The sequence below is a fragment of the Epinephelus moara genome, chromosome 24 (assembly GCF_006386435.1).
Source record: "Epinephelus moara isolate mb chromosome 24, YSFRI_EMoa_1.0, whole genome shotgun sequence".
NCBI lineage: Eukaryota > Metazoa > Chordata > Actinopteri > Perciformes > Serranidae > Epinephelus > Epinephelus moara.
Genome location: NC_065529.1, coordinates 16084516 through 16108752, shown reverse-complemented (window position 1 = coordinate 16108752; position 24237 = coordinate 16084516). Strand labels below are relative to the sequence as shown.

Below are 24237 nucleotides of genomic sequence, written 5' to 3'. Positions count from 1 at the left end.
GAAATCCTTTCCGTTTTACCTTCCGTAGGATGTAAGTACTTTCAAAGCGTTTCTAAAAAACAAGTTGTCATAATGATAATAATAATTATTATTATTATTATATCCATTGTCATTATTATTATTACAACAATGGAAAGAAATAAAAATAAAAGTCAAACAATTATAGACTTTTTTTTTTTTTTTTTTTTTTATATACTTTATTAATCCCCGAGGGGAAATTCAATTCTTTCACTCTGTTGTCAATTACACACAGGTCCGAACACACACATGCACAAACAGGACCAAGCAACATATTTGTCCTCAGGGGTTTCTACATATATATTCTACAAATATAGAATCTGTTGCTTGCAAAAGAGTTTTGAAAACCAAAGGATTAAAAATATATTTCAAAAAAGATAATCCATATACTACTATACGCTACTTATACTGTTATATTCAATTCCATTTCCATTCCAATTTCATCAGGTTGTCTGAGGCCAGGTTGTGGGGGCAGCAGGCTGAGCAAAGTACTCCAGACGGCCCTCTTCTTAGCAACGCTATCCCCCCCCTGAGGAATCCTTCTGCATTCCCTGGCCAGATGAGATCTGCAATCCCACCAGCATGTTCTGGATCTGCCCTGGTGCCTCCTGCCAGTTGGACGTGCTCGGAACACCTCTAACGGGAGGCCCCAGGATCAGATGCCCGAACCACCTCAGCTCCCTCCAGATGTCTGAGCTCCTCACTCTATCTAAGGCTGAACCTAGCCACCCTACAAAAGAAACTCATTTCAGCAGCTTGTATCCGCAATCTAATTTTTTCAGTCACTACCTTAAGTTCTCTGGCAGAGAGCCATGGCCACAGCTTTCGCTTCAGTTATACAAGGACCCAGTAGCGACATGGGTAGCCTATCCAATATTCCCACAGTACCCCCTACACAACTCCCTGTGGAACATGGTTGTAAGCATTCTCCAAGTCCACAAAACACATGCACATCTATCTATCTATCTATCTATCTATCTATCTTTTTGGCTGTCTTCAGTGGGAACATGGAGCACAGTGGATCAGGTAAAGTATTTGGCCTTGTGGTATTAACTACTGCTGGAATAGAAGGGAAATCTAAGAAAATTGACATAATCATTGATTAAGCAAGGAGAGACGTGTTCAGGCTCTCTCTCTCTCTCTCTCTCTCTCTCAAAAACCTGGAAAACAGAGAATATATAGAAGAGTATGAAATGGGTGGAAAGGGGTTGTGAGATTTTAGTTAAAATCCAGTAGTTGGCGGTAGTGCAACATTGTGGATTAAAATCAAAGAAGAAGAAGACGAAGTTGCGTTATGTAAGGGTCGTGTTTGCTTTGCAAATATTTCCCGTTTTGATTTACTGCACATTCCGAGACATTAAACTCTGTGTCAGCCGTGTGTGTGCACGTTACTCAGCGTGTGTAAACACAACAGTGCGAGTCTGGAGGTGCAAAGTCAGCTGGATCACTGAAGTCAGGTGAGCCTTAGTGACCAGACTGCATTCCTTCTTTTCGGAGCATGTTAGTTTATATACGTGGTTATTACTGCAAAACACGCACTTTCTGTCCAGAACAGGAGAGAACATCCTAGCGGAGTGGAGGGTGTTGTGGTAACTGCGGGTCCTATTTATTCATTTTCCTCGCATTTTAGGATGCATAATAATCCACCTCTTACCTTTGACACTGTGTCATGATCTATATGAGCTTATTGTTTTACTATGAGCATTAGGCCTGTTGCTTATCACTGTTGTTGTGATATGGTATTGTAATATTTATCATTCTATATTTCGAGGAGTGGAGTAGAAAATGTCATGCATTTGTCACTCCATATGTAGGTCAACATACAATAGCAAAGATACACATTTTTGTCATTTCTAATTTTGTTTTTAATAATTAAAAGAATAATCAGTGGCAGGATAATGTAATACAGTCAGGGTAATTAACTTTGATCACAACTTTTGCTGAAATTATGATATGAATATGGAAACTATAGCAAAAAGACTTGTAAGAAGTAGCTTAGTATATTTACACTAGCTATTGTGATTAAATAAGTTCTGGGATACTCCTACTTTAGTTGATTTTTTTATGCCTCTTCCTTTTTACTCCACCACATTTACGGCTTACTTACTTTAAAATTCTTGATCAGTATGTAAAATGTGATATAAAATGTTACTGTATTTACAGATGTGTTCTTACACATCTCAACAATAAAAAAGGAACGTTAATATAATTAGAGAATAAACACATTGTAACTTTGTAACAAGTACTTTTATTCTTGAGACTTTTTTTTCTCATTTATTTTTTATCAGGGACCATGTACAGAGAACATTGGACTCAACAGAGTAAAGATACACTGCGCCAGATTATAGCTTTTTAGCTAGTTTCCATCTGCAGTCCTGAAGTGTTGATTACATTTATACAAATGCAATATTGCTACTTTTTACAAAAGTAAAGGACACTTTTGTAAAGTACACTCCACATTTTTCAGAACTTAGCCAGTCATAAATTAGCTTATTATAACTGTTTTCCAACATATGGTTTGGAAGTTATTTAGGCCAATGTGTGAGGGGGAGCAACCCTGAGTCTGACAAACCTTTGCAGCAGATCAGTGAGGTTTAATGTGTAACTCTACACCTGCACTGACTGGACAGATTGACTTTATTTCACCAAGCAGACGTGACTCTGGAATGTTTCATGTATCTTGGTGTTTGACCTCCACTTATTTCTTTTTTAAAGGGGAGACAGAAACACCATAATTGTCAGAGCTCATGTGTGTTTGACAACAATACGGCAGCTCATAGAAACCAAGATGATACCATGCATCGGCGTACACAGGAGCCTGGCGTGTTTGCATCGTGCTGTGGGTAAGATTGTTTTTTATTGTGTTATTATTTGAGACGTTTGTGAGTTGGGCAGTGAAATCTAGTTTGACTCTGAGTAAATGTGGTACTGTAATACTGCAGGTCTACATCTGCTGCTTTTATATGAAGGTCTGAGCCTCAGATAATGTTATAAATAATCACAAAAAAATTCTAAAGCAAAAATAAGTTCAGCAATACTTTTGAAACTATAAAGGATTTCCTGCCATCTCGACCAGGGAGGTTGTGTTTTTCTGCATGATTTCTCTTTATGACTGATTGTAAGAGAGCAACTCAAAAACCTGTTGAGAGATATCTGTAGAATTGAATTTAAAAGAAGACCACAAGCCAGGGAACAAGTTATTAGTTTAATTTGCTAAACCAGGGATTTTTTTTTAACAATAATTGCACACATTTCAAGATATCATTAAAAACATTATTGCTACTTTGTCATGAACTACTGCTCTGAAAACAGTCTTCACATTGACTATAGTTATGTACATTTTGATGCAGAAACATACAGTTCAGTAGAAAAGGAGGCTGACTTCAGGTCAGGTCATGGTTGGCTATTAACAATAGGTTTAGTGATTCGATTCCTAGCTCCTCATGTCCACATGTTAAAGTGACCTTAAGCTACACCAGAGCTTCTCAAGCTTCTGCTATTTAAGGCACACTTCTGATTATTAAAGTACTTCAGGGGACCCCCTTCCCAAATAAATGACAAAGGAAAACTTAACATGGCAAAAACAGGAGAAAAAATAAACTGGAGCATAATGTTAGCTAGTGAACACTGGCAAAAAATGTTTGTCTCTCCTAGGCTTGGGCAGTATCTATTTTTTCATACCTTAGTGAAATTTCATGGTATATGGTATATGAAGATATTGTGTGTGGTGTAATCTCTCAAGACAGATTCTGCAATCTACATTGTAGAATCTGTCGGCAGCCCTGTGTGAAAGACAACTAGAGAGGAGGGGAGGGCGTGGCTTTGAGTTTGAACGATGCTGCACTTTAGCCAATCACAATGGAGGGGGCGTGGCCGAGACGTGCAGGTGTCCCCAGGAAATGTGTACCTACAAAAACAGCAAGCTCCGCGTCTCCAACCAAAACGCCGTCTCATCAACGTGAAAAAAAATATTTTTTCCAGTGGATGTCTTAGTTACAACATGATTGAGCTAACTGAAGTAGTTTCATGTCGTATCCTACAACGGGAGGCTTTTAGCAGATGACGTCCTGATGTTAGCTTTGCTGCTGCTGTTAGCTGTCCCTGTCAGCTGCAGTCTGATGCTTTCTAGACATCGTGATTTCCCATAACTGAATTAATACCACACATAGCAACACAAAACTTCTTTGCTAGCTCAATCATGTTGTAACTAAGATATCCGCTGGAAAAAATATTTTATTCACGAACCGTTTATTGAGTTATTACCTTATTTTTATACAGTCTATGGTTATTACAGACACCTCTAACGGCTAACGTTAACAGCTAACGGTTAGCCCAGCTAATCTACGATATTATTATTGTTATTATTCACAAAACGTGCACACAGAAATAATAACGTTTGTTCAGTCATTGTGTTTATAGACTTAACAAACATCAGATTAGTCTACACGGTGATATAGTGACGTGAAAAATGTGATATATAGCTAAACTCTGCTGGTTTTCTACCCAAAGTATTTGTAAACAACACGGCGATTCCCTGGGGGCACCGCCGTAAGTGAAGGGCGTGAGGCCCCTGCACTTCCGTTAGTCGAAAAACTCCGGGCTGTGCCTCTAGAGGTAAAGGAAGAAAAAAAAGTTTTTGTTTTTTTTTGTTTTTGTTTTTTCTTTACCGATGGATTTCCAGATTGTGTGTGGTGTTGCCACAACCCTACCCGACCACCCCCCACTGGCAACTTAGCTGTGTTTCAGTCTAATTAATACACTAAATATCCTCAAAAATGCCAAGAAACGTAATATTCTTACACTTACTTTTCTTACTGAACAGCGAAATACAACACACACCTTCTGAATTTGGGTTTACCTCTTTTACCAAAGTAAGACTAGCTTCACTGCCTTGTTAACTCAGAGTTTAGTCAGGAACACTTTAGTCAAAGAAAACTTTATTTCAATTTTCAAGTTTAATATTTGGCGGTATGGCTTTGTTCTGGGGCCTCTATGCCTTTCCTCAGGCCTATGCAGAAAGCCTCTTCCATGTGCCTACGTGGAAAGCATAAGGTGGAGAGAGCACACCTCTCCGCCCTTCTGTGTGCCTACGTGGAAAGCCCTAAGGCGGAGAGAGCAAACCTGTCTGCCCTTCCACGTGCAAATGAGGAAAGCCTTGAGGCAGACAGAACACACCTCCCTGCCTTTCCATACGCCTACATGGAAAGCCTAAGCAGGGAGAGCAGCAGCAAAGACCCCACGGGAACAGAACAGATGACACTGATAAGTCAGACACAACATGAAAAGGAGGAGCTGGGGTGGAGGCAGGTTGCAAAGCAGCTTGCAGAGGAAGCAGCAACAGTAGGCAGGCCAGAGCATTTTAAAAAGGGTGCGCTGAATGAGATTTGCCAGTTGGTTGCATAGAAAGGAATCATGTGATCTATCAGCTGACTCCCTTCCATCAATCAGCTGCTCCATCAGTTGGTTGGGCTGTTTGAGATCAACTGATGTAACTGGGGTGTGAGCTGGGCTTGACATTGTGTCCTGCCTGAACTAACACTATGCTCAATTAAAACACTAATACAAATTTGACAGAAACAAAATAAAACTCACCAAAGCCATGTTGGTTAGTCTTGTTAGTTGTTAAGTTCATTAGTCCACTGCTCCAGCAAACAACAGCTGTGGACTGATCAAAATTAACCCTCGATTCACTGCGTTAGATGTGAAAATGTGCTTTTTCCTCTGTGTCTCTCTGTTGTTTTTGGCCGGCTGTTTACAGTGCTGTTAACGTTATCCCTAACTCTCTCCACCGGTCGCCATGTTTTTCATTTATGTTAAGTCTTGAGCACATTTAGATTTAAAAATAATTAGCTTTGTAAATTACAAAGAAAAAAAAATCCAACCATTTGGCAGGACCTCCTAAGGCCTACTCTATGGCACTCCAGGGCCCACCAGAAAGTTGCTGAGCCACTCAAGAAACCTAAAATTGCTCCCAGTGATTGTGTATGGAGGGAAGTATGTAAGTGACAAATGGACAAAAATTTTGCCATATGCATGAAAAATCTAGAATTTCTCCACATCAAGGTCTGTTGGATCTTTATCAGCCCTCTGATACTTGATACAAAATCTAATACTTTGACATCAGAGCATTTGAATTAAATTATCATCTGCAATACCTCTCAGAGTTTCTTTTGTAAAACTTTAAAGTTCACAGGTATATTTTTCTTGTAGGTGGAGTTCGGTGGAAGAGCAGCTTTAGACCAGCCCCTCTATTGACAGCTGCTCCTGCTCGTGCCCTCATAGATGAACCGATCAGCATTAAAGGACGTTTCCTGCCCCCACACAGTCCTGTCACAGTGTGTGCACAAATGCACAGTGATGATGGTGACCTGTGGGAGGCATTCGCCCATTATAACACAAATTCAGATGGCACTGTCAACTGTGAGTCACACTGAGTTTTCTAGTACAATATATTATCTGTTGGATTATATGTAATGCTGTTGTAATAATGTAATTACTCCAGATGTAATGTATTAACTTGTTACAGTTTGTAAAAGAAAACACAATAGTCGCATTGTAGACATAAAAAAGGGTTCAAGTAAATGTTAGAAAATGCTATTATTATGAGATTAAACCTGAATTCTATTTCAGAAAAGAGATATGAACTACTAAAAGAGCAATTGGGCTGAATCAAGTGTTAAGTTTTAACTAATAGAGCTATAAAGTATGGTTGATGAATGTAAAGGGACAGTTTACCCTAAAATCGAAAATACGTAGGCTATTTTTCCTCTTGCCTGTAGAGCTATTTATCAGTCTAGATTGTTTTGGTGGGAGTTGCCCAGTGTTGGAGGTATCTACTGTAGAGATGTCTGCCTTCTCTCAAATATAATGGAACTAGATGGCACTTGGCTTGTGGTGCTTAAAGCACCAAAACATACTTCAACATCACTTCAACATAACTCAATATCAGTGTCTCTTTCCAGAAGTCATGACCTAAACCACACCCATTGTGAGCAGTTTCATGCAGGAACTATTTTCTCTCTTCTGAACTACACTTTCCAACAGTGAACAGTATCACTACACAGAAGGAAGCGTTCATCTACTGCTAGCTCACTTAGTACCATTGCGCAAGCTAACGTTGAGGCCCAGACACACCAAACGGACATTAAAGAACCAGTGGCAACAAAAGCCAACTGTTGCGTCACCTTACGGCAGTGTCTTGGCCAAAAAGTTACACAAGCACACACTGCAAAGACCATAGCCGACGGTCAACCAGCATGAAAGTTCTGCACCTGCATGAGAGGAAATAATTCTCCACACCAGCAGAGGGCGGTATTCTGTATTGGTCATTCAAACTGGAAGACCATCTTGGCACTAGTTAGCCAGTTAGCACATTAACAACACCACCCAATGTTGAAAGAACAGAGCATATTTACTGTGCACCAGTGAACAGTAACACAGATTATCATGAAACACTTGCTCAATGGTTCAAAGAAAACAATCTCATCTTATAACACATTTGCTATTGTCCATTAGTAGATGCACGCTTCCTTCAGCACAGTGTTACAGTGGGTGGGTATAGTCAGTGCCGTAGAATATAACAGAGTCGCGACAACGGAAGTCCAAAATGCTTGTGCGTCACGTGACTCATGTAGACCTCGGATAGTTCCCGGAAGTTACTGGCGGGCCGTTTAAATACATAATACTGAAAACCAGAACTCCGATTTTTGGTAAGTAGCTGTCAATAACTACATTTATTTATAATATACGTGTAGCACGCCATAAACAGTTACATCTTTATGTTGTTTTTTAAAGTAAAATGTACTAATATTTGAGGATTAGTGTTAGTTTACTACAGTTAGGTAAGACTCTATTAATCCCAACCTTGGAAATTCACGTTACAGCAGCTCAGAGCAGAGGCAATAGAAAAAGGATAAAATATTTTTTAAATACAAATTAGACATAATGAAAATAATAGAAAATCCATATACACCTTTCACTGAAACAGATACTGTATGCTCATGATTAATAGCTGCACAGGATGAGTGTAATACACATGATGTGTAGTATTTTTACTGTAAAAATATAGGAATGTATAGATATCCCACAGGAAGTGGCAAAATATTGCACACAGGAATATTACACAGTATGTACACAGTGCACAGTTTAAATATAAGGGATGTGGATAAGGATATGTATTTATATATGTATACAGGCCAGTATAAGTATATTAATGACATAGCATAATTATATGATAGAAATGTATTATTACACAGTATAACTATGTGTAATGTGTATATAACATATATTATTGTCTACCTTGTTTAAATATGTCAGTCTTTCCTTAACTTGGTGAAACAGGATGTTGCTTTTATTGCTTTAAATTATGTTTTCAATTCTGTCCTTAGTCTTGTATGGTTGTCAAGAGTAATCCCATCCTAACATTTATTGATAATGTAATGGTTGTAATGATTTCTAACTAATGTTATCTTAATTACTTTCAGTGGGACAGAAGGAGACCGACGGGTGACTACCAATGACTGTCAAGTGACAGCACAATGGGTCACTGGGCTAGCAGCAGCAGCAGCAGCAGTTTATAGACATATATATTTTATGTTATCTTTGTCTTTTTACTATGTGCTTATTTACTATAACAAATTAATTTTTAATAAACTCAGAAACATGACTTGGATGTCAAGCAGTTTGTCTGTGCCCTTCCTTCTGTGTTGTCCTCTCGTACAGTCTCCACCATGGTGCTGTGTGGGGATGTTCCAGTCGTTTAAAGAGAGAGGTACACATGCACAATTTCTTCATTGACACAGAGATGAGAAATTTTTTTTTTGGCCTAAGTCAGCAGGAGTAACCTGAGACTCACTACAGACTACAACAACAAAAACATGTAAGGTTATCATTCTCAAATACTGCATTAGCACATTTCCACAAACAAAGACATCACTATTGGGAAGCTCAGTGTTTGGTTTATTAAAAATAAGGAACAGGGAAAGGCTTGCAAAACCCACAGAGCTGAGACTCAGGGTAAGGGGGTTGTTTCATTGCGGGGTGAGTTCAGGCTCCATTGCATCCCCCTGTTGTTCTTGTGCTGAAAGAGAAAAAAAAGAAAGGAGAAATGGTTAGGCACACGTATATATGCCTGGGTCTGACGTTGCCTTGTGAGATAAGGCACAAGTATGACAAGTGGCATCAGTTTTAATTGCATTTGTTTGAAGTTGTCTCATGTATAATGTGTTCCCGAATACTGTATGCATTCAACCACTATAGGATACGTCTGTGGGTAGACAAAAGTGAGTTGTGTGTGGGGAGGCACTGCAGGCACATTTTGGTGCAGACCAGTTTGCCAAGACCAAAAAGGGCAAGACAAAGCTTAGAGCAGATTTAATTCCCACCATCTTTGTGCATCATGCTGTGAGCGCCCCTGCACCACAATGCACCCCTGGACCTGTAACATCATTGTTATTGCCACTCCTGAACTGTAACATTAATGGTCCTCATCCTGCAGCACTCCTGACACGAGGCACGCAGCATCACTGCAGTATAATTCCTTAAAATGTTTACTTATATTTCAGTGTTGGGTGCTGTTGTAACTGATCAGCACACTGGAAACCAGCAGGTGGGTCTACCAGCTCTGGTGTATTAATTTGCACTTGTCATAGTGACTGACTGGCAAGCCAATTTGCTTTTGTTGTGCTAACCTCAGCATTTGCCTACTGTGTTTCATATGACTGGCTCTCAAATATTCATCCCTATCTCATAAGTTATCAGACTTTGATCCTGTGTCTGGTCGTCCCTGTGTCCACAGTTATCTGTTTATTTGAAAAGGTCTAGGCTATTTAATTGTTTAATATCATCACACTGTTATTTATATAAGCAGGGGATTTTAATACAAAGTTGTAACCACTGTATGTGAATGCGTGAATCGGTCAGATCTGCACTCCAGAGGAGAGCCTTCATTAGACTATGCAATATCGCCCACTACTGGATTTGTAAGTTAATGAACTGTAATTAAAGCTCTCTGTGCTTTAATTAGCCGCTATGAAACAACATGACCCTCTTCTATTTTATAATGCCTATTAATATTATAATATTATAATGACGGTAACTGGTAATATGCAATGTATTACATTTTAAAAGTAACTTGCCCAACACTGTATATCATATATTATATTCAATATAATTACTTATATAATTAATATAAAATGCAGTATAATACATATAAAGTATGATTCCTTATCTCTGGAACTACTTGAAACACACCTTGTTAAGTTTCAAGTCTCACCAAGATCGACTCAGCACTTACCTGCAGCGTCCTCTCTCACACAGTGGTCCTGCAGCATCACTGCTCCACCACCACCCAGTGCTCCTACAGAAGGTTACAAATATACAAGATTACATATCTAATACTGTGATAGAATATATGTTTAGCATGATCATATGTATAACACAGTAATATATACATACATTCGGTATTTAGAATAATTCCCCATTTAGCTTGGTATGTTTCATTTATCAAAATTACTTAATCTTGTGTTTTAGATCTCATTCAGGTCCTCAAACTTCCCTCTCACTTCGCTATCAATGTAATATCAGCTGAGCTGTAACATATTATAGACAGGTATACTCAACAGAATCACAAAGCCTAAAAAACAGACCATAAGTTACGTTTTTGTTTAAATTCACCTCTTCCACTCAACAGTCACGCAGCAATGTCATATTTAACTGAGCTAATATTCAATAATCGCAAAAAATCAGGACTGGAAGCACTCTAACTTGCTAATGTTAGATAAAATGGTTTAGGAGAAGACAATTTAAAACTAACAGGCTGTTCATGGTTAGCATTACCTGTATGGTGGGTACAGTATGTACAGTGTCCTAGCCTAATCTGTTATCTTATCTTGTAACATTACATAAATCTACTAATTTAATGGGAGATAATCCACTAACAAGCTTTAATGCTCATGTTAATTTAGATAAGTTGTGTTGATAATGTAAAATTTGAGTCTTTGGACATCTTACCCGTTAAAAGTACAACACAGCCGGTCTTTTCTGCTGTACCTCCATTGCGCTGCTAGCATGTGCCGCTTACTTCCGGGAACTATTGAGAGGCTCCGCGAACTGCCATTGCTGTGAAAAAAAAATGGCCCATTAGAGTGAATGGAGATGACGCGACTCTGTATTCAAGGGCTCTGGGTATAGTTTGGTAGAAAGAAAATAGTTCCTACTGGAGCTGTCAAACAATTAATTTTTTTAAATTGCAATTAATCGCTGAATTTCAACAGTTAATCGTGATTAATCACACTTTTTATCGCAGGTTTAAAATGTCAGAACTTTGCATTTTAAAACAGTCCATATGAACAATGTGAGTGTTTTGATTGGGAATCAAATTAATGCAAAGAAATGTAGTTTATCATCTTGACTTTTAGATTTATTTCTTAAAAATCAGTGCTGCACTGTTACAACAATGTGGTCGAAGAGGCAAAATGGCAGCACACAATTAACCGTCTGAGCCCCACATTGTAGACCTGTTTTTGTCTTTTTTGGGAGGGGTCTGGGGATCTTTTGGGGGAGACAACAGGTCAACAATATGCCACATAGAAGTTGTATATATCACCTGAAAGCTGGAAACCTAACAATTTGAGATGCAGCTCAGCACTGTTTATCAAGTTTTTACATAGATCTGTAATAAATATTGCATGCAAAGAAGTGCATAATTTGTGCCCAATAATGCATGGGACCAGCATAAAGTGGGCACCTTTGTAAGGGGGAGTTTTATGGGTATCCACAGAGCCTATTTTCATTCAGATATCTTGAGGTGAGAGGTAAAGAGACCTCTGTGAAAATGGCATTGCTGTTTTTCCCTAGACAAAATTTAAATTTGGAGCATTATTTATCCCCCTTTTTGAGAAGCTAGCGTAACACAGGAATTGGTTGGTAACACTAGATTCCTTATGTCTTCTAGTTTCATATGATACCGGTATCATCACTCTAGCTTTGAAAATCACCCATCCATAACCTCTGTAAGACAGGGGACAGCAAAAATAGCAGCACATGATTTAAAAAAAAATCAACACATTATGTTCAGACCGTAATCGCATCGTAAGTAACATGTTAATGCTGACAGCCCTAGTTCCTACATGAAACTGCTCACAGCAATGTCTGTGGATTATCTTGAGTAACTGGGTCATGATTCTGCTGTTCAAATGTATATTTTGGCACTTTTTGGTGGCTTTCAAGCCGAGTGCCATCTAATCCCACTATACTGGAGAGAAGGCAGACATCTCTACGGCGGGATATCTCCAGCATTTGGTGACTCACACCAGAACAACTTTGATTAATAAATGGCACTACAAGTAAGAGGAAAAATATGTATCTTTGATTTTGGGATGAACTGTCCTTTAACATTGAATCTGTGTATCATGAAAACAACTGTTAGAAATTAAACTATTTGAACCATTTAGACTTTTATGAAGGCAGCTGGTGATCTTCTCCCCTCTCTTTCTTTCTGTCTCTTCAATAGTGACCAGGGATCATTCAGTCGGGGGTTCATATTTGGGCTGTGAGCCAATGGGACTGTTCTGGGGACTGCAGCCGGCTCCTGGTTCAAGAGAAGGTTTAAGGCAGGTGGTGAAAACAAGCTCGCTGAGAGCTAAAGAAAATTTAAAACAAGTTTGTGGCATCAAACCTGACTGTGTGTCGTCTGATACACTTGTAGCAAAGCTCAACAACCCAACCCTGTTACTGTTATTGTTGCATTTCCTGACTGAAATGTGCTCTTTCTGACAGGCTGAGAAAGAAAAATGTAGAGACTCCATACGTAGTGCTCATGTCCTTAATGAAGGGCCACGTTTCACCCAGTGAGAGACAGAGCACCGAGCTGGCTGCTGTAACTACTGAGCGCTGGTACATGGCACCTGGTGTACAGAGAAAAGAGATTCGCCAGGATGGAGTTGTCGGGACGTTGTTTTTACCTCCCGGTGAGCACGAGATTTGAAGCATTCACTCACACATTTTAAGACTGCCCTGGACAAACTGTGTCCTCTGAACAGCACCTACTGTACTGATTTCCTGCAGGCCCTGGCCCATTTCCAGCCATGCTGGACTTGTGGGGAATAGGAGGAGGACTGGAGGAGTACCGCTCCGCCCTTTTTGCATTCAGGGGCTATGCTAGCTTGTCCCTTGCCTACTTCAATCACAAAGATTTGCCTGGCCCACAAAGCAGAATCAATGTTGGTGAATCATATTTCAAAGTAAGATGAGAGGCTTTAACCTATTATATGCTATGTTCTCTCTGCAACATGTGTACGTCTCACTTAAATAAAACTCACATTTACTTTAATGACTTTGTCATCACCTCAAAAAAAAAAAAAAAAATTGTTTTGTTTGCACAGTCAGCATTCCACCTACTTCAAGATCATCATCAGGTCTGTGCCGACAGAATTGGGATCATCGGTTCCTCCTATGGAGTCTACGTGACTCTTCGAATGGCCACTCAGATTGGTGTCAAAGTACGTCAGAAAGGTCTCTCTCTGTCATCTTTTTCTGAATTGACAGTTACATAGCATACAATACATACATACATACTAAGCTTCATGTACATGAAATATCACACCTAGAATGAACAGCTATAAAAACACTATGGATATATAGTATAGGCTGAGGAATAGAGATTTTGGTGAGTTTACTTTGACTTTAAACAACTATTGTTCTCCCCTCCAGCCATCCTGTTTGATTTGTATCAACGGCCCAGTAGGAAGCACCGTCAAGCTCTCAGATCCAGATGGCAGGACTGTAGACGTTGATAGGTAAATAGTAATTAGAGATGCAGCTTGTAGGATATTACTGTTATGACATCACTGTGGGGTTATTGCAAGGATCCGTCTGATCTGATCTGATCTAGTATCAAGTGTGAAGTCTATTGACTACAGTTACAATACAATAACGTTTATTTGTTTAAGAAGGGACAGTGTACATCAATAAACATTCCTTTTAAAGAAAAGAAAAAAGAAAATGCAGATGTACCCAATTGCAGCCAGGGGCTGATTTACATTGGTAGTCCCCCTGCCAGATGTTTACCAGCATAGTTCCTAAAAGGTAGTATAAAATCAATACAGTACACATAAAATATACAATTACAGTATTAGATACATTAAAACACATAACAGTCTTATCGTTGCAGTATAGAGTCGGCCAGCGACACATAACAGAAGTATTGCACACATCATATTGCCTCCAGTGCCTTAAGTATGTATATGCTTTACGCCGTGTTTCTGGGTGCAACCAGGTAACGAGCAGACGGGGGAGAGGGGGCTGTATGGGGTGTGTGAATAGTGTGTTAGCCTGTAGCAATGCAGAGTCCAGTACATAGATCTTGTTGTGGTTGTGATCAGTTGTGATAGACGACAGTAATAGATGTAGAGACACTGGGGGTTAAAGTGCTGGAGTAATGTAAAACATTAGAAATTAAAGTGCTGTAGAGCTATTTTCCAAGAGCTGTTAGTTACTTTGCAAAGTACATGGTAAACATTTGAGCCTGAGACCAGAAAAAAAAAAAGAAAAAAAAGAAAGAGAGATAGATAAATAATAATAAATAAATAAGAAAAAGAAAGAGAAAGAGAAAAAGAAAAAATAAATAAATAGTTAAATAAATAATAAACAGCAGCCAGAGGAGCAGGGACTGTTTGGGGGTGTGTAGATGGAGTGTAAAACTGCAGCAATGCAAGGTCCAGTTCATAGTTCTTGTTGTAGTTGTGATTAATTGGTTGTAGGAGTCAGTTATATTGTAAAGTGCGTGGTAACTAAACACAAAAAAGAAGGAGAGAAAGAACCATAGAATAAAATAAAAGAAAAAGGAGAGAGGAGAGAAAGAACCATAGAATAAAATAAAAGAAAAAGGAGAGAAAAGAAAAAGACATATGTTGTACATCAACTCATTAACTGTGGTTACAAATTTGTGTACTTTTTAGCCACTTCTTAAGATTTATTTTGAAAGTGGCATATGTGTTACAGTCCCGTATCATAGATGGTTGTAGTTTTAGTCTTGTAAACTGAACAGTTTATTGTTAATTTAATTGTCTAAATGATGGAGAGCTAGTAAAATAGCTTTTTTGGTATTCAACACAGACTTTATGAAGCTCAGAAGCAGAACATGTTAATCATACAGAATGTTTTCAAAATTTTCACCAAAGACAGATCAAAAAAATAATACGTGATGCATTTTTCTCTGTCCTTATAGTAACAAGAAATATAGGACGTATGATGATGAAGGCTATGTGAGTTTCAAAGACATCACCTTGCCTGCAAACCTTAATCCTAAGGGCAAAGTGAAGGTGAGGACTTAACAGTCAATATGCATATTGATATTTTATATGGATGAACAAAACTTTGCTCCAGAATGACATCTTGTGTTTTCTTTCTTTCTTTCTTTTTTCTTTTGCAGTTAGAGCACCTCGCCTGTCCATTGATGTACATAGTGGGTGAAGATGACCAGAACGCTTCAATCATAGAGAACGCAGACGTGGTAGACTGTCTTTTTTTAAACTTTTTTTTCCCACTATTACAAATTATTGTTGTTGGAAAGCATTTATAAAGTATTCCTGGACAAATGTTCAGTGCAAACCATGTTGTTCATAGTATTTAGTTATATGTGGTCTTTGTTATGTCAAACATTAGAGCAGTCAAAGACACAATAACTTTAGTTGTAAATGAAAAAGATTTTTAAAGTTGTTAGCTGTGAGACTCGCTGTACTGCTCTAGTATGCATGTGTATATGAGCTCACCGCAGTGGCGCAGCTAGAATTTTTTTCTAGGGGTGGCCAGATGGGGCCACTGAATCTCTTGGGATGACACAGAATTGAAAAACCATTACTGAAGTTCAAGGATGCTATTAAGCTATTTTATTATAGGCGAGCTGAAAACTGTTGATATGAGAGTTAAGGAATCACATACTGACATGCTTAATTTTATCATTTTACAGTTGATGTACATAGACTAACACCAGTACAGTTAACATTTTGAGTTCCACAACAATCCTGTTTTAATGTGTTATGTACACCCCCAATTAAAAAAAAAGCTGGGACGCTGTATAAAACGTGAATAAAAACAGAATGCAATGATTTGCAAATCTTTCAAATTGTTTCTGAAAATCATGGATGTCGTGTCCTCTGGTCTAAAGAGGAAAAGGACCGTCCAGACTGTTCCCAGCTCAAAGTTTAAAGCCAACATCTCTGATGGTATGTGGGTGTGTTAGTGTCCATGGCATCATGGGTAACTTGCACATCTGCGAGGGCTTCGTTAATGTCAGTCCTATATCAAGCAAGAACGGGAAAGAATTTCACTTTCAAAACATCGACAATTAGTGTCCTCAGTTACCAAGGTGATATAATACAGGAGTAAACATGCTCCTGTCCCAACTTTTTTAGAACGTGTTGCAGGCATCAAATTCAGAATGAGTGTATATTTACAAAAAGCAATCAGTTTAATCACATTGAACATTAAATATCTTGTCTTTGTACTGTATTCGATTGAATATAAGTCAAAAAGGATTTGCAAATCATTGCATTCGGTTTATATTTAGGTTTTACACAGCGCCCCAACTTTTTTGGAAATGGGGTTGTATCTGCATGTGTTAGGCGATTCATTGATCTTCAAATCATTGTCCTCTCTCTTAAAAAGACAAATATACAGCTTTAATATGAATGAGTACATTTATTGCGAGGAACACATCGTTGACTTGCAACAAGCCCTCTCAAAGAGACTTGTGGGTACCATAAAACCCATTTTCATTCAGATATCTTGAGGTGAGAGTTCAAGGGACCTCTTTGAAAAATGGTCATGCCAGTTTTTCCCTCACCAACAATGAGTAGCCCCCATACCAAAGGATGCCTTAGGTTGTTTAGTTTCACAACATACCACTATCTATTTAATCTAACTAGCTATCTTAAAATGAGGATGCAACAGCCTCTTAGAGACAGCAATGTCTTTAAGTAATTATTTTTGCCAGAGGGGAGCCGTTATAGGAATTGTTTCAGGGTGGCCATGGCACCACTGGCTCACTGTAAAGTGTTTGGTTGTTGTTATAGCTCTGTTTTATTGATCATCAGATCGAGGAGACCCTGAAGGCTGCAGGAAAATCCCATCTGTTCACCCGTGTGTCATACCCCGGTGCTGGTCACCTGATTGAACCACCTTACACACCACACTCAAGAGCGTCCCTGTGGAGTGTCAAACCCAAAAAAAGTGAGCCCTGTCTCAGAGCTGCATTTTTTTGTTCAGCCAGATCCCATTTAATAACTCTTTTGATTGCATCGTTAATGTCAGACCAGCAAGTGTAATAGAAAGTATTTAACTATTATAGAAAATAATAGTGATAGTAAATCTGTCCTGCTTTGTATCATCTGCAGTGTTCACTCTGTGGGGAGGTCACCCTGCACCCCACGCTGCTGCCCAGGAAGATGCCTGGAAAAAGGTCCTGGATTTTATGGAAACTAATCTGAGAGGATGAATCTTGACATTAAAAATATCTCATCACAGATGTGATGGAAAATGCTTCATGTCTCTGAGTTTTACATTCAGAGAAGGGAGGGGGGGGGGAAGACTTTTAAGATAAAAAGGACCTCCCAGAACTAATTAATATAAACTGAATCTGAACGGTGCCTTGCTATGAACCTTGACTCTGTCGCTCCTCTTACAACCAGAGAATGCACTTGGATGAAATCAGCGCCATGGTTGTCAGAGGGCACTTGTGCACTCAAATGGGTTTGAGAAAGGCTTGAATGTTGGTGGTGTATGAAAAGGAGACTGTTCGCCTTGCCTGGGTCAAGTGTTTTAAGTAGTATAAATGTGTATTCTCAGCTGCTATGACAACATGTTTTTCTTACCTGATTAACATCAATAAAAATAATCCAGTTTCTGTTTGATGCTGTTGTTAATCAGATACAGAATACCCCTGCCAATAGCTCTTCATTCAATGCTGGTGATTTTCTGAATTTTTTTCAAGTAGGATTGACTCAGTTAGAGATAAAATTACTGGTTAACACTCCTCTCAGAATGACGGCTATGAACTTTCCAATACTTTGAGCTATGTGGACACTAAGGTTTGGACCGACGGGACCCTTCCACAGTTTGAAATAATTTCCCTTTAGGACTATACCAGTGTGGTAACTGCTTCCAAATCTACAACCTGTGTATTAGATCCTATATTGTCTGATCCAGTGATACTCAACCAAACCTTGCCCACATTAGGGTGCCAGGGTGGCCCGCTGACCAGTCTAGGGATTTTTTTTTTTTTGAATGAAGATAAGGTGCTAGAGTGCAGAAAAAAAATGCTTATTTTATTTTTTTTTAAAAAGAGAGAGAGAAGGGGGGGGGTCCCTCAGACCCCACGAAGGAGGGCCTTCGAATGCTTTGAGTGTCCTTAAATCCTTGACATGCCCCTGCGTACACCTGACCTGTCTGGGGCCAATGCCAGTGGATTTGCCTCTTCGCAAAATGAATAAGGACATCAAATGTTGAAAGGTTTAAGACAGGCAGCTCATTTATTATATACTCACAAATATTATTAATGTTTGTTACTAACTGGCCCCTGGCTTCTTGTCATATTGCAAAAGTGGCCCCCAGGCAAAACAAGTTGAGTATTCCTGCTAAAATCTTTTCAAGGAGCTATTTCCTGGATAGAGTAGTCAGATTATTGAAATTATTATTAAGTCACTTTCTACAGTATGTGCTCTGTACCCTCAGATTTTAAACCTGCTGCTATTAAACCTTGTCTTAAAAATCCTTACATTGATCTGCAAAACCTCAACAATTTCAGACCAATTTCATGTCAAAATTACTTCAGATTGTTGATAACTGATCAATTTACCAGAGGAGTCACCAGATGTGTTTACATACACCCTGATATCTGTAGTATCGTACTGCTGGAAGAGCAAAAAATTATAACACTGACATGATTATAAATGCAGCAAGGAGACATCTGAGAGTTGTAGTTTCTGGAGATACGCCTTTAGGCTCTCTCAAACCTGGCAAACATAATTTCTAGTAGAGTATGAAATGGGTGGAAAGGGTCGTGAGATTTTAGTTTAAATCCAGTAGTTGGCGGTAGTGCAACATTGTAGATGCAAACCACCAGTAAACCGAAAAGAAGAAGGAGTTGGGGGTCCGCCAAGGTCCACCTTGTCTCGTAAATATTTCCCGTTTTAATATACTGTACAGTTAGAGCCCAGAGACATTGAACTCCGTGTCAGCTCTTTGTGTGTATGTGTGGACGTGTCTCTGCGTGTGTAAACAGGAGTGTGTGAGTTGGAAGGAGCAGCTGCACAGCTGAGGTCAGGTGAGCGGTAGTTTGATCAGACTGCGATCCTTCAGAGAAACTGTCGCAGCATGAAGCGGTGTTACGATCTGTAGGAGCTTATTATTTTATGACTGTACGAATCATCATTTCTGATCACTGTTGTGATATGATATTGTAATATTTCCCATGATATATTTAGAGGAGAAGAGTGGAGCAGAAAAGCTGATGTCACTCCACAACGGTAGCCTACATACAAATATGTTTATATTTATAAATAAATATTTGTCGTTTACAGCCTTTTAACTTTAACTTGGATCACAACTTTTATTCAAAATGTGAAAAATTGTGAGGGAAGGAGAAATCGTGTGTAGTAAAATGACTAGTGAGAAGTTAGTACGCATGTAGGGGAGACTGGGGTTGGTTGTCACACTTTATACTCGTGTGAATTGCTCATCACCAAAACATCTTTCAGTAGTCATTCGCTTATTAAATGAAAGCTTAAGGCCTTTGCTTGAAATGGGTATCCCTGTCACTTTTACGACTTACTGTGACAAGATGTAATTAACCATCAAAGACACTCTGACACATTGTGACAACTAGTCCCATCATGAGGTTGGTTGTCCCTGCAGTTACCAATGGAGTTTCAGGAAAAGATAAATAAAAAATGATGTAACTTTTTAGTTTTTTAAGATAGAAAGACCAGTTTTGAAATGAAAACCACTTCTATAAGAGTGCTCATCCATGCCCCTTGTGTTTCAACCATGAATTTGAACCAGGTGATTGTTTGAATTATCCTCTGTAATGAGAAGTGAAATGGAGGAATTTACATTACTGAAAAAAAATCTAGCTTTCATTAAAGCCATTGTTTAATAAGAATTCATTGTGAATATAGCCTAACATTAAATGAAACAGTGAGACTGCAATTGATTAATCTTTATCACAATATGACCAGGAAGTTTAGTTAACATATCAAACAGCCGAGGTTAAAGTCTGTCACTGTTTAGTTACAACGTTGTTTTATGATGAGGAACTAAAATCATATTTTGTGTGTGTGTGTGTGTGTGTGTGTGTGTGTGTGTGTGTGTGTGTGTTAGAAGCCAGCTACAACATGGCTTTAGCTTGCTCACTAAACGTTGACTCAAATCAAAGCTATTACCTTTAACCTTTTAAATAAGTTTGATTTTTAAATAACTAATAACCTACAAGCTTTATGCAAAAACAACACAAACATAATCTGACCCATAAATATTACAGAATATCTCCTCACCTCAGTGTTTTGTGTGTGTTGCACAAAAGTGTGGCTGCAATAAGCACTTTGACAACCAACCCGTGTGACAACCAACCCCGGTCTTCTGTACTGTGTACTAAGTTTTGGGGTACTTGTACTTTAGTTGATTAAGATGATATGATTTGAATGGAGGACTTAGTTGTAACTGAATATATTTATAGGGTCTGGATCCTATCCCAGCTGACACTGGGCCAGAGGTGGAGAACACTCTGAACAAATAGCCGGACTATCTCGCTGACACATGCAGACAGACACAGCATCACGCTCATGTTCACACGAGCAATTGACAGTCACCCACGCTGACATGGGGAGAACATGCAAACTCCTCACAGAAGGGCCAGCTGAAACCCTCCTGCTATGAGGCGACAGTGCTAACTACTGCATCACCGTGCTGCCTTTATCAGGACTTAGCCAGTCATAAATTAGCGCCTTGGAATAGTTTTCTAACAGTTTGGAAAGTTATGTAAGCCAAAGGTGTGAAGAGGAGCACGTCTGAGTCTAACAAACCTTTGCAGCAGAGTGTACAGGTCACCCTTGGATCAGTTGTAAGGTTTAATGTGTAACTCTACACCTCCACTGACTGGACAGATTGACTTTATTTCACCAAACAGATGTGACTCTGGAATGTTTCATGTATCTTGGTGTTTGACCTCCACTCATTTCTTTTTTAAAGGGGAGACAGAAACACCATAATGGTCAGAGCTCATGTGTGTTTGACTACAATACGGCACCTCATAGACACCAAGATGATACCATGCATCGGTGTACACAGGAGCCTGGCGTGTTTGCATCGTGCTGTGGGTAAGATTGTTGTTCTTTATTGTGTTATTATTTGAGATGTTTGTGAGTTTGTCAGTGAAATCTAGTTTTAATGTTTAAATGTGCTACAATAATATTACAGGTTTACAACTGCTGCTTTTATTATAAAACGTTTGAGTGTGACGTATGTGAGCATCTCAGATAATTTAATTTCCTGCCAGCTACATGCAAACATTATTCAGGATTAATGTTTAAACTGAAGTCCTTGTCTATAAATGATTTCCTGCCATCTCCACCAAGGAGGTTGTGTGTTCTACATGATTTCTCTTTATGATTGTTTGGACTCCACAGCTTCCTGAAGAGGACAAATCTGCGTGACAGGCCTGTCCAAGCAGTTTGTCCCGGTCTTGTTCTTTACTTGTCGCACAAGTCCTCCTTTTTCTGGAGCAGCGTCAATAATACTCCCCACAATGAACCAAGAATTACGAGGTGTAGAGTCATCCACAATGAGCACAGTATCACCAGGAATGAAATTTCACCTCACTCTGGTCCACTTCTGACCTTCTTGAAGCTGCGGCAGCTACTCCCTTGTCCATCTCTCCCAAAACAAATTGGACATATACTGTACTATTTGCATCTGGGCACTGCATCCTCCATGTCAAAGATACCAGGTGGCAACGATGGTTGACCCTTGGGGAGCAGAAGGTGGTTGGAAGTCAAAGCCTCAAAGTCATCAGGATCAGCGGGTGCCTTTGTTATCGTTCGGCTATTCAGAATAGGCTGTAAATATGTCAGCTGTTAATGTTGTAATGTTGTGCCTGAAGCCTTTTACCCAGGAAATATTCTTTTAGGCTTCCAAACTGTTTGTGTTTAAGTGTCTCTAGAGCTTTGATGGTTTTTAGCACCTCATTTGACAGGATTTCACCACATTGAACACATTGTGCTTTTGGCTCGTCATCACAACCTGTCATTATGAATCCAGATTTAATGTATTCAGAATCATATTTCCTCACCACACATTTTGATTTTCAACTTTTACTGGAGCAGGGTTGTCTCACATCATTTTTCTTTTTCAAAAACCGATCCGTTTTGTGTCACTGCATCTGAGGCAATGTTAGCGAGCTAACAGTAGCAAAACATGTCTCGAGCTGATGTGTTTGGTGTGGTGATATTCAAATATAACTGGTCGCTGAAATTCTGCCTTTTCATTTGATGTTTTTTTATTTGTGTTAAGTTTTGATCATATTTAGATATAAAAAGCTGGCTTTGTAAATTACAAAAAAAAGAAAAGTTTTGATCTAACCAATTTGCAGTACCTTCTCAGCCCTCTAGATGGCACTCCAAGGCCCACCAGTGGGCCTCAGCCCAGTTGACTGAGTTAGACAATGAACCCAAATTTCCCCATGGATGTGTACGTGGGGAAGTATGTAGGTCGCTGTGGAAAAAACTTATCCTTCAAATGCATGAAAAATGTTTAAGTTTCTCTACATCGAGGTCTGTTGGATCTTTATCAGCCTCTGATAGTACTCTTGATACTGATCTTTGACATTAGAGCATTTAAAACAATCTATCTGCAATACCTCTCAGAATTTCTTTTGTAAAACTTTAAAGTTCACAGGTATATTTTTCTTGTAGGTGGAGTTCGGTGGAAGAGCAGCTTTAGACCAGCCCCTCTATTGACAGCTGCTCCTGCTCGTGCCCTCATAGATGAACCGATCAGCATTAAAGGACGTTTCCTGCCCCCACACAGTCCTGTCACAGTGTGTACACAAATGCACAGTGATGATGGTGACCTGTGGGAGGCATTTGCCCATTATAACACAAATTCAGATGGCACTGTCAACTGTGAGTCACACTGAGTTTCATAGTACACTATATTTAGGTAGTTTGTTTATTTTTATTTCATTCATTTGACAAAATGTGTAATGCTGTTGTAATAATATTACCACAGATGTATTAACGTGTTACAGTTTAAATCATAGACATAAAAAGGGTTCAAGTAAATGTTGGGAAATGCCATGAATTATTGTGAGATTAAAACAATTTTATTTCAGTGACCTGCCATTCAGGTAGTTTAGTGTTCACATCTCTTTTAATAAAACTTAAATAGTTTTTAATAATTAAAAGGAGATTTAAACTACTAAACTAGCAACTGAGCTGAATCAGGTGTTCAGTTTTACCTAATTCTGAGCTGTAAAATTTGGTTGATGAAAGTTACAAGTTAAAGAGACAGTTCACCCCAGCATCATAAATATATATTTTTCCTCTTATCTGTAGTGCTGTTTGTCAATCTGGACTAGAGCTTAGATTCTCTGCCCGGGCCCAAGCCGGGTCGGGCTGGGAGCCCACCTCCCTCTGACGGGCCCAGGCCGGGCCTGGTCAGATATGACGTTTTTGGTTTTTTTTAAAGCTATGATTTGATAATGTTATAGCTGTAGCGACCCTGCAATAAATGTTCTGTTATAATGTCAATGTTCTGTGAGATAATGGCATATTTGGGATTGAATGAGGTGCGGGGTGCGAGTGTGACGGGGATGAGGAGGGCTGTGTGAGTGCGCGTGCTGGTGTGTGTATGAGCGAGCTGAAGGAGAGAGCAGGAGTGCACAGATGGAGTTACAGCTAAGTTGTTGTTTGTTGGTTGTTTTGGCGTGGTTACGGCCAACAGTAACCTGTGCTGTTCAGTAGGCTAATAAACGGTGGTTTAATTGCCGAATAACTGCGTCATCCTTTCCACATGTCCTGGCGGACGCTACAGTATTATAAAAAATAAAATTAAACCACACTTTGTATGACACATAGCCTCAAGTTACAACAAACTTAGGGCCGAATTCACAAAGAATGAACTGCGGCCGCTGATAGCACCTTGAATTGCACTTCACTTGCACCCGCA

At 39.2% G+C, this 24237-nt stretch overlaps 2 protein-coding genes across 6 annotated transcripts in view; both read left to right on the top strand.

Annotated features, from left to right (window-relative positions):
• Positions 1 to 1276: 1276 nt before the first annotated feature.
• LOC126385474 (acyl-coenzyme A thioesterase 1-like) lies at positions 1277 to 17922 on the top strand. Its single transcript, XM_050037208.1, has 12 exons — positions 1277 to 1475; positions 2734 to 2861; positions 6229 to 6438; positions 12530 to 12629; positions 12796 to 12986; positions 13084 to 13259; positions 13401 to 13517; positions 13729 to 13814; positions 15245 to 15338; positions 15449 to 15529; positions 17112 to 17247; positions 17412 to 17922. The coding sequence occupies exons 2-12, from the start codon at positions 2807 to 2809 to the stop codon at positions 17510 to 17512; spliced, it is 1347 nt and encodes a 448-aa protein (XP_049893165.1). The 5' UTR covers positions 1277 to 1475; positions 2734 to 2806; the 3' UTR covers positions 17513 to 17922.
• Positions 17923 to 19155: 1233 nt separating this feature from the next.
• The window catches only part of LOC126385471 (bile acid-CoA:amino acid N-acyltransferase-like), a 34465-nt gene continuing 29383 nt past the window's right edge, over positions 19156 to 24237 (top strand). For 3 of the 5 annotated variants that reach the window (XM_050037201.1, XM_050037203.1, XM_050037202.1), the window contains exons 1-3: positions 19156 to 19339; positions 21262 to 21389; positions 22983 to 23192. In XM_050037201.1, coding sequence (XP_049893158.1) covers positions 21281 to 21389; positions 22983 to 23192 — 319 coding nt within the window. In that variant the 5' untranslated portion in view covers positions 19156 to 19339; positions 21262 to 21280. The remainder of the gene's footprint in view (positions 19340 to 21261; positions 21390 to 22982; positions 23193 to 24237) is intronic. The other 2 variants (XM_050037204.1, XM_050037206.1) reach the window with 1 other exon arrangement.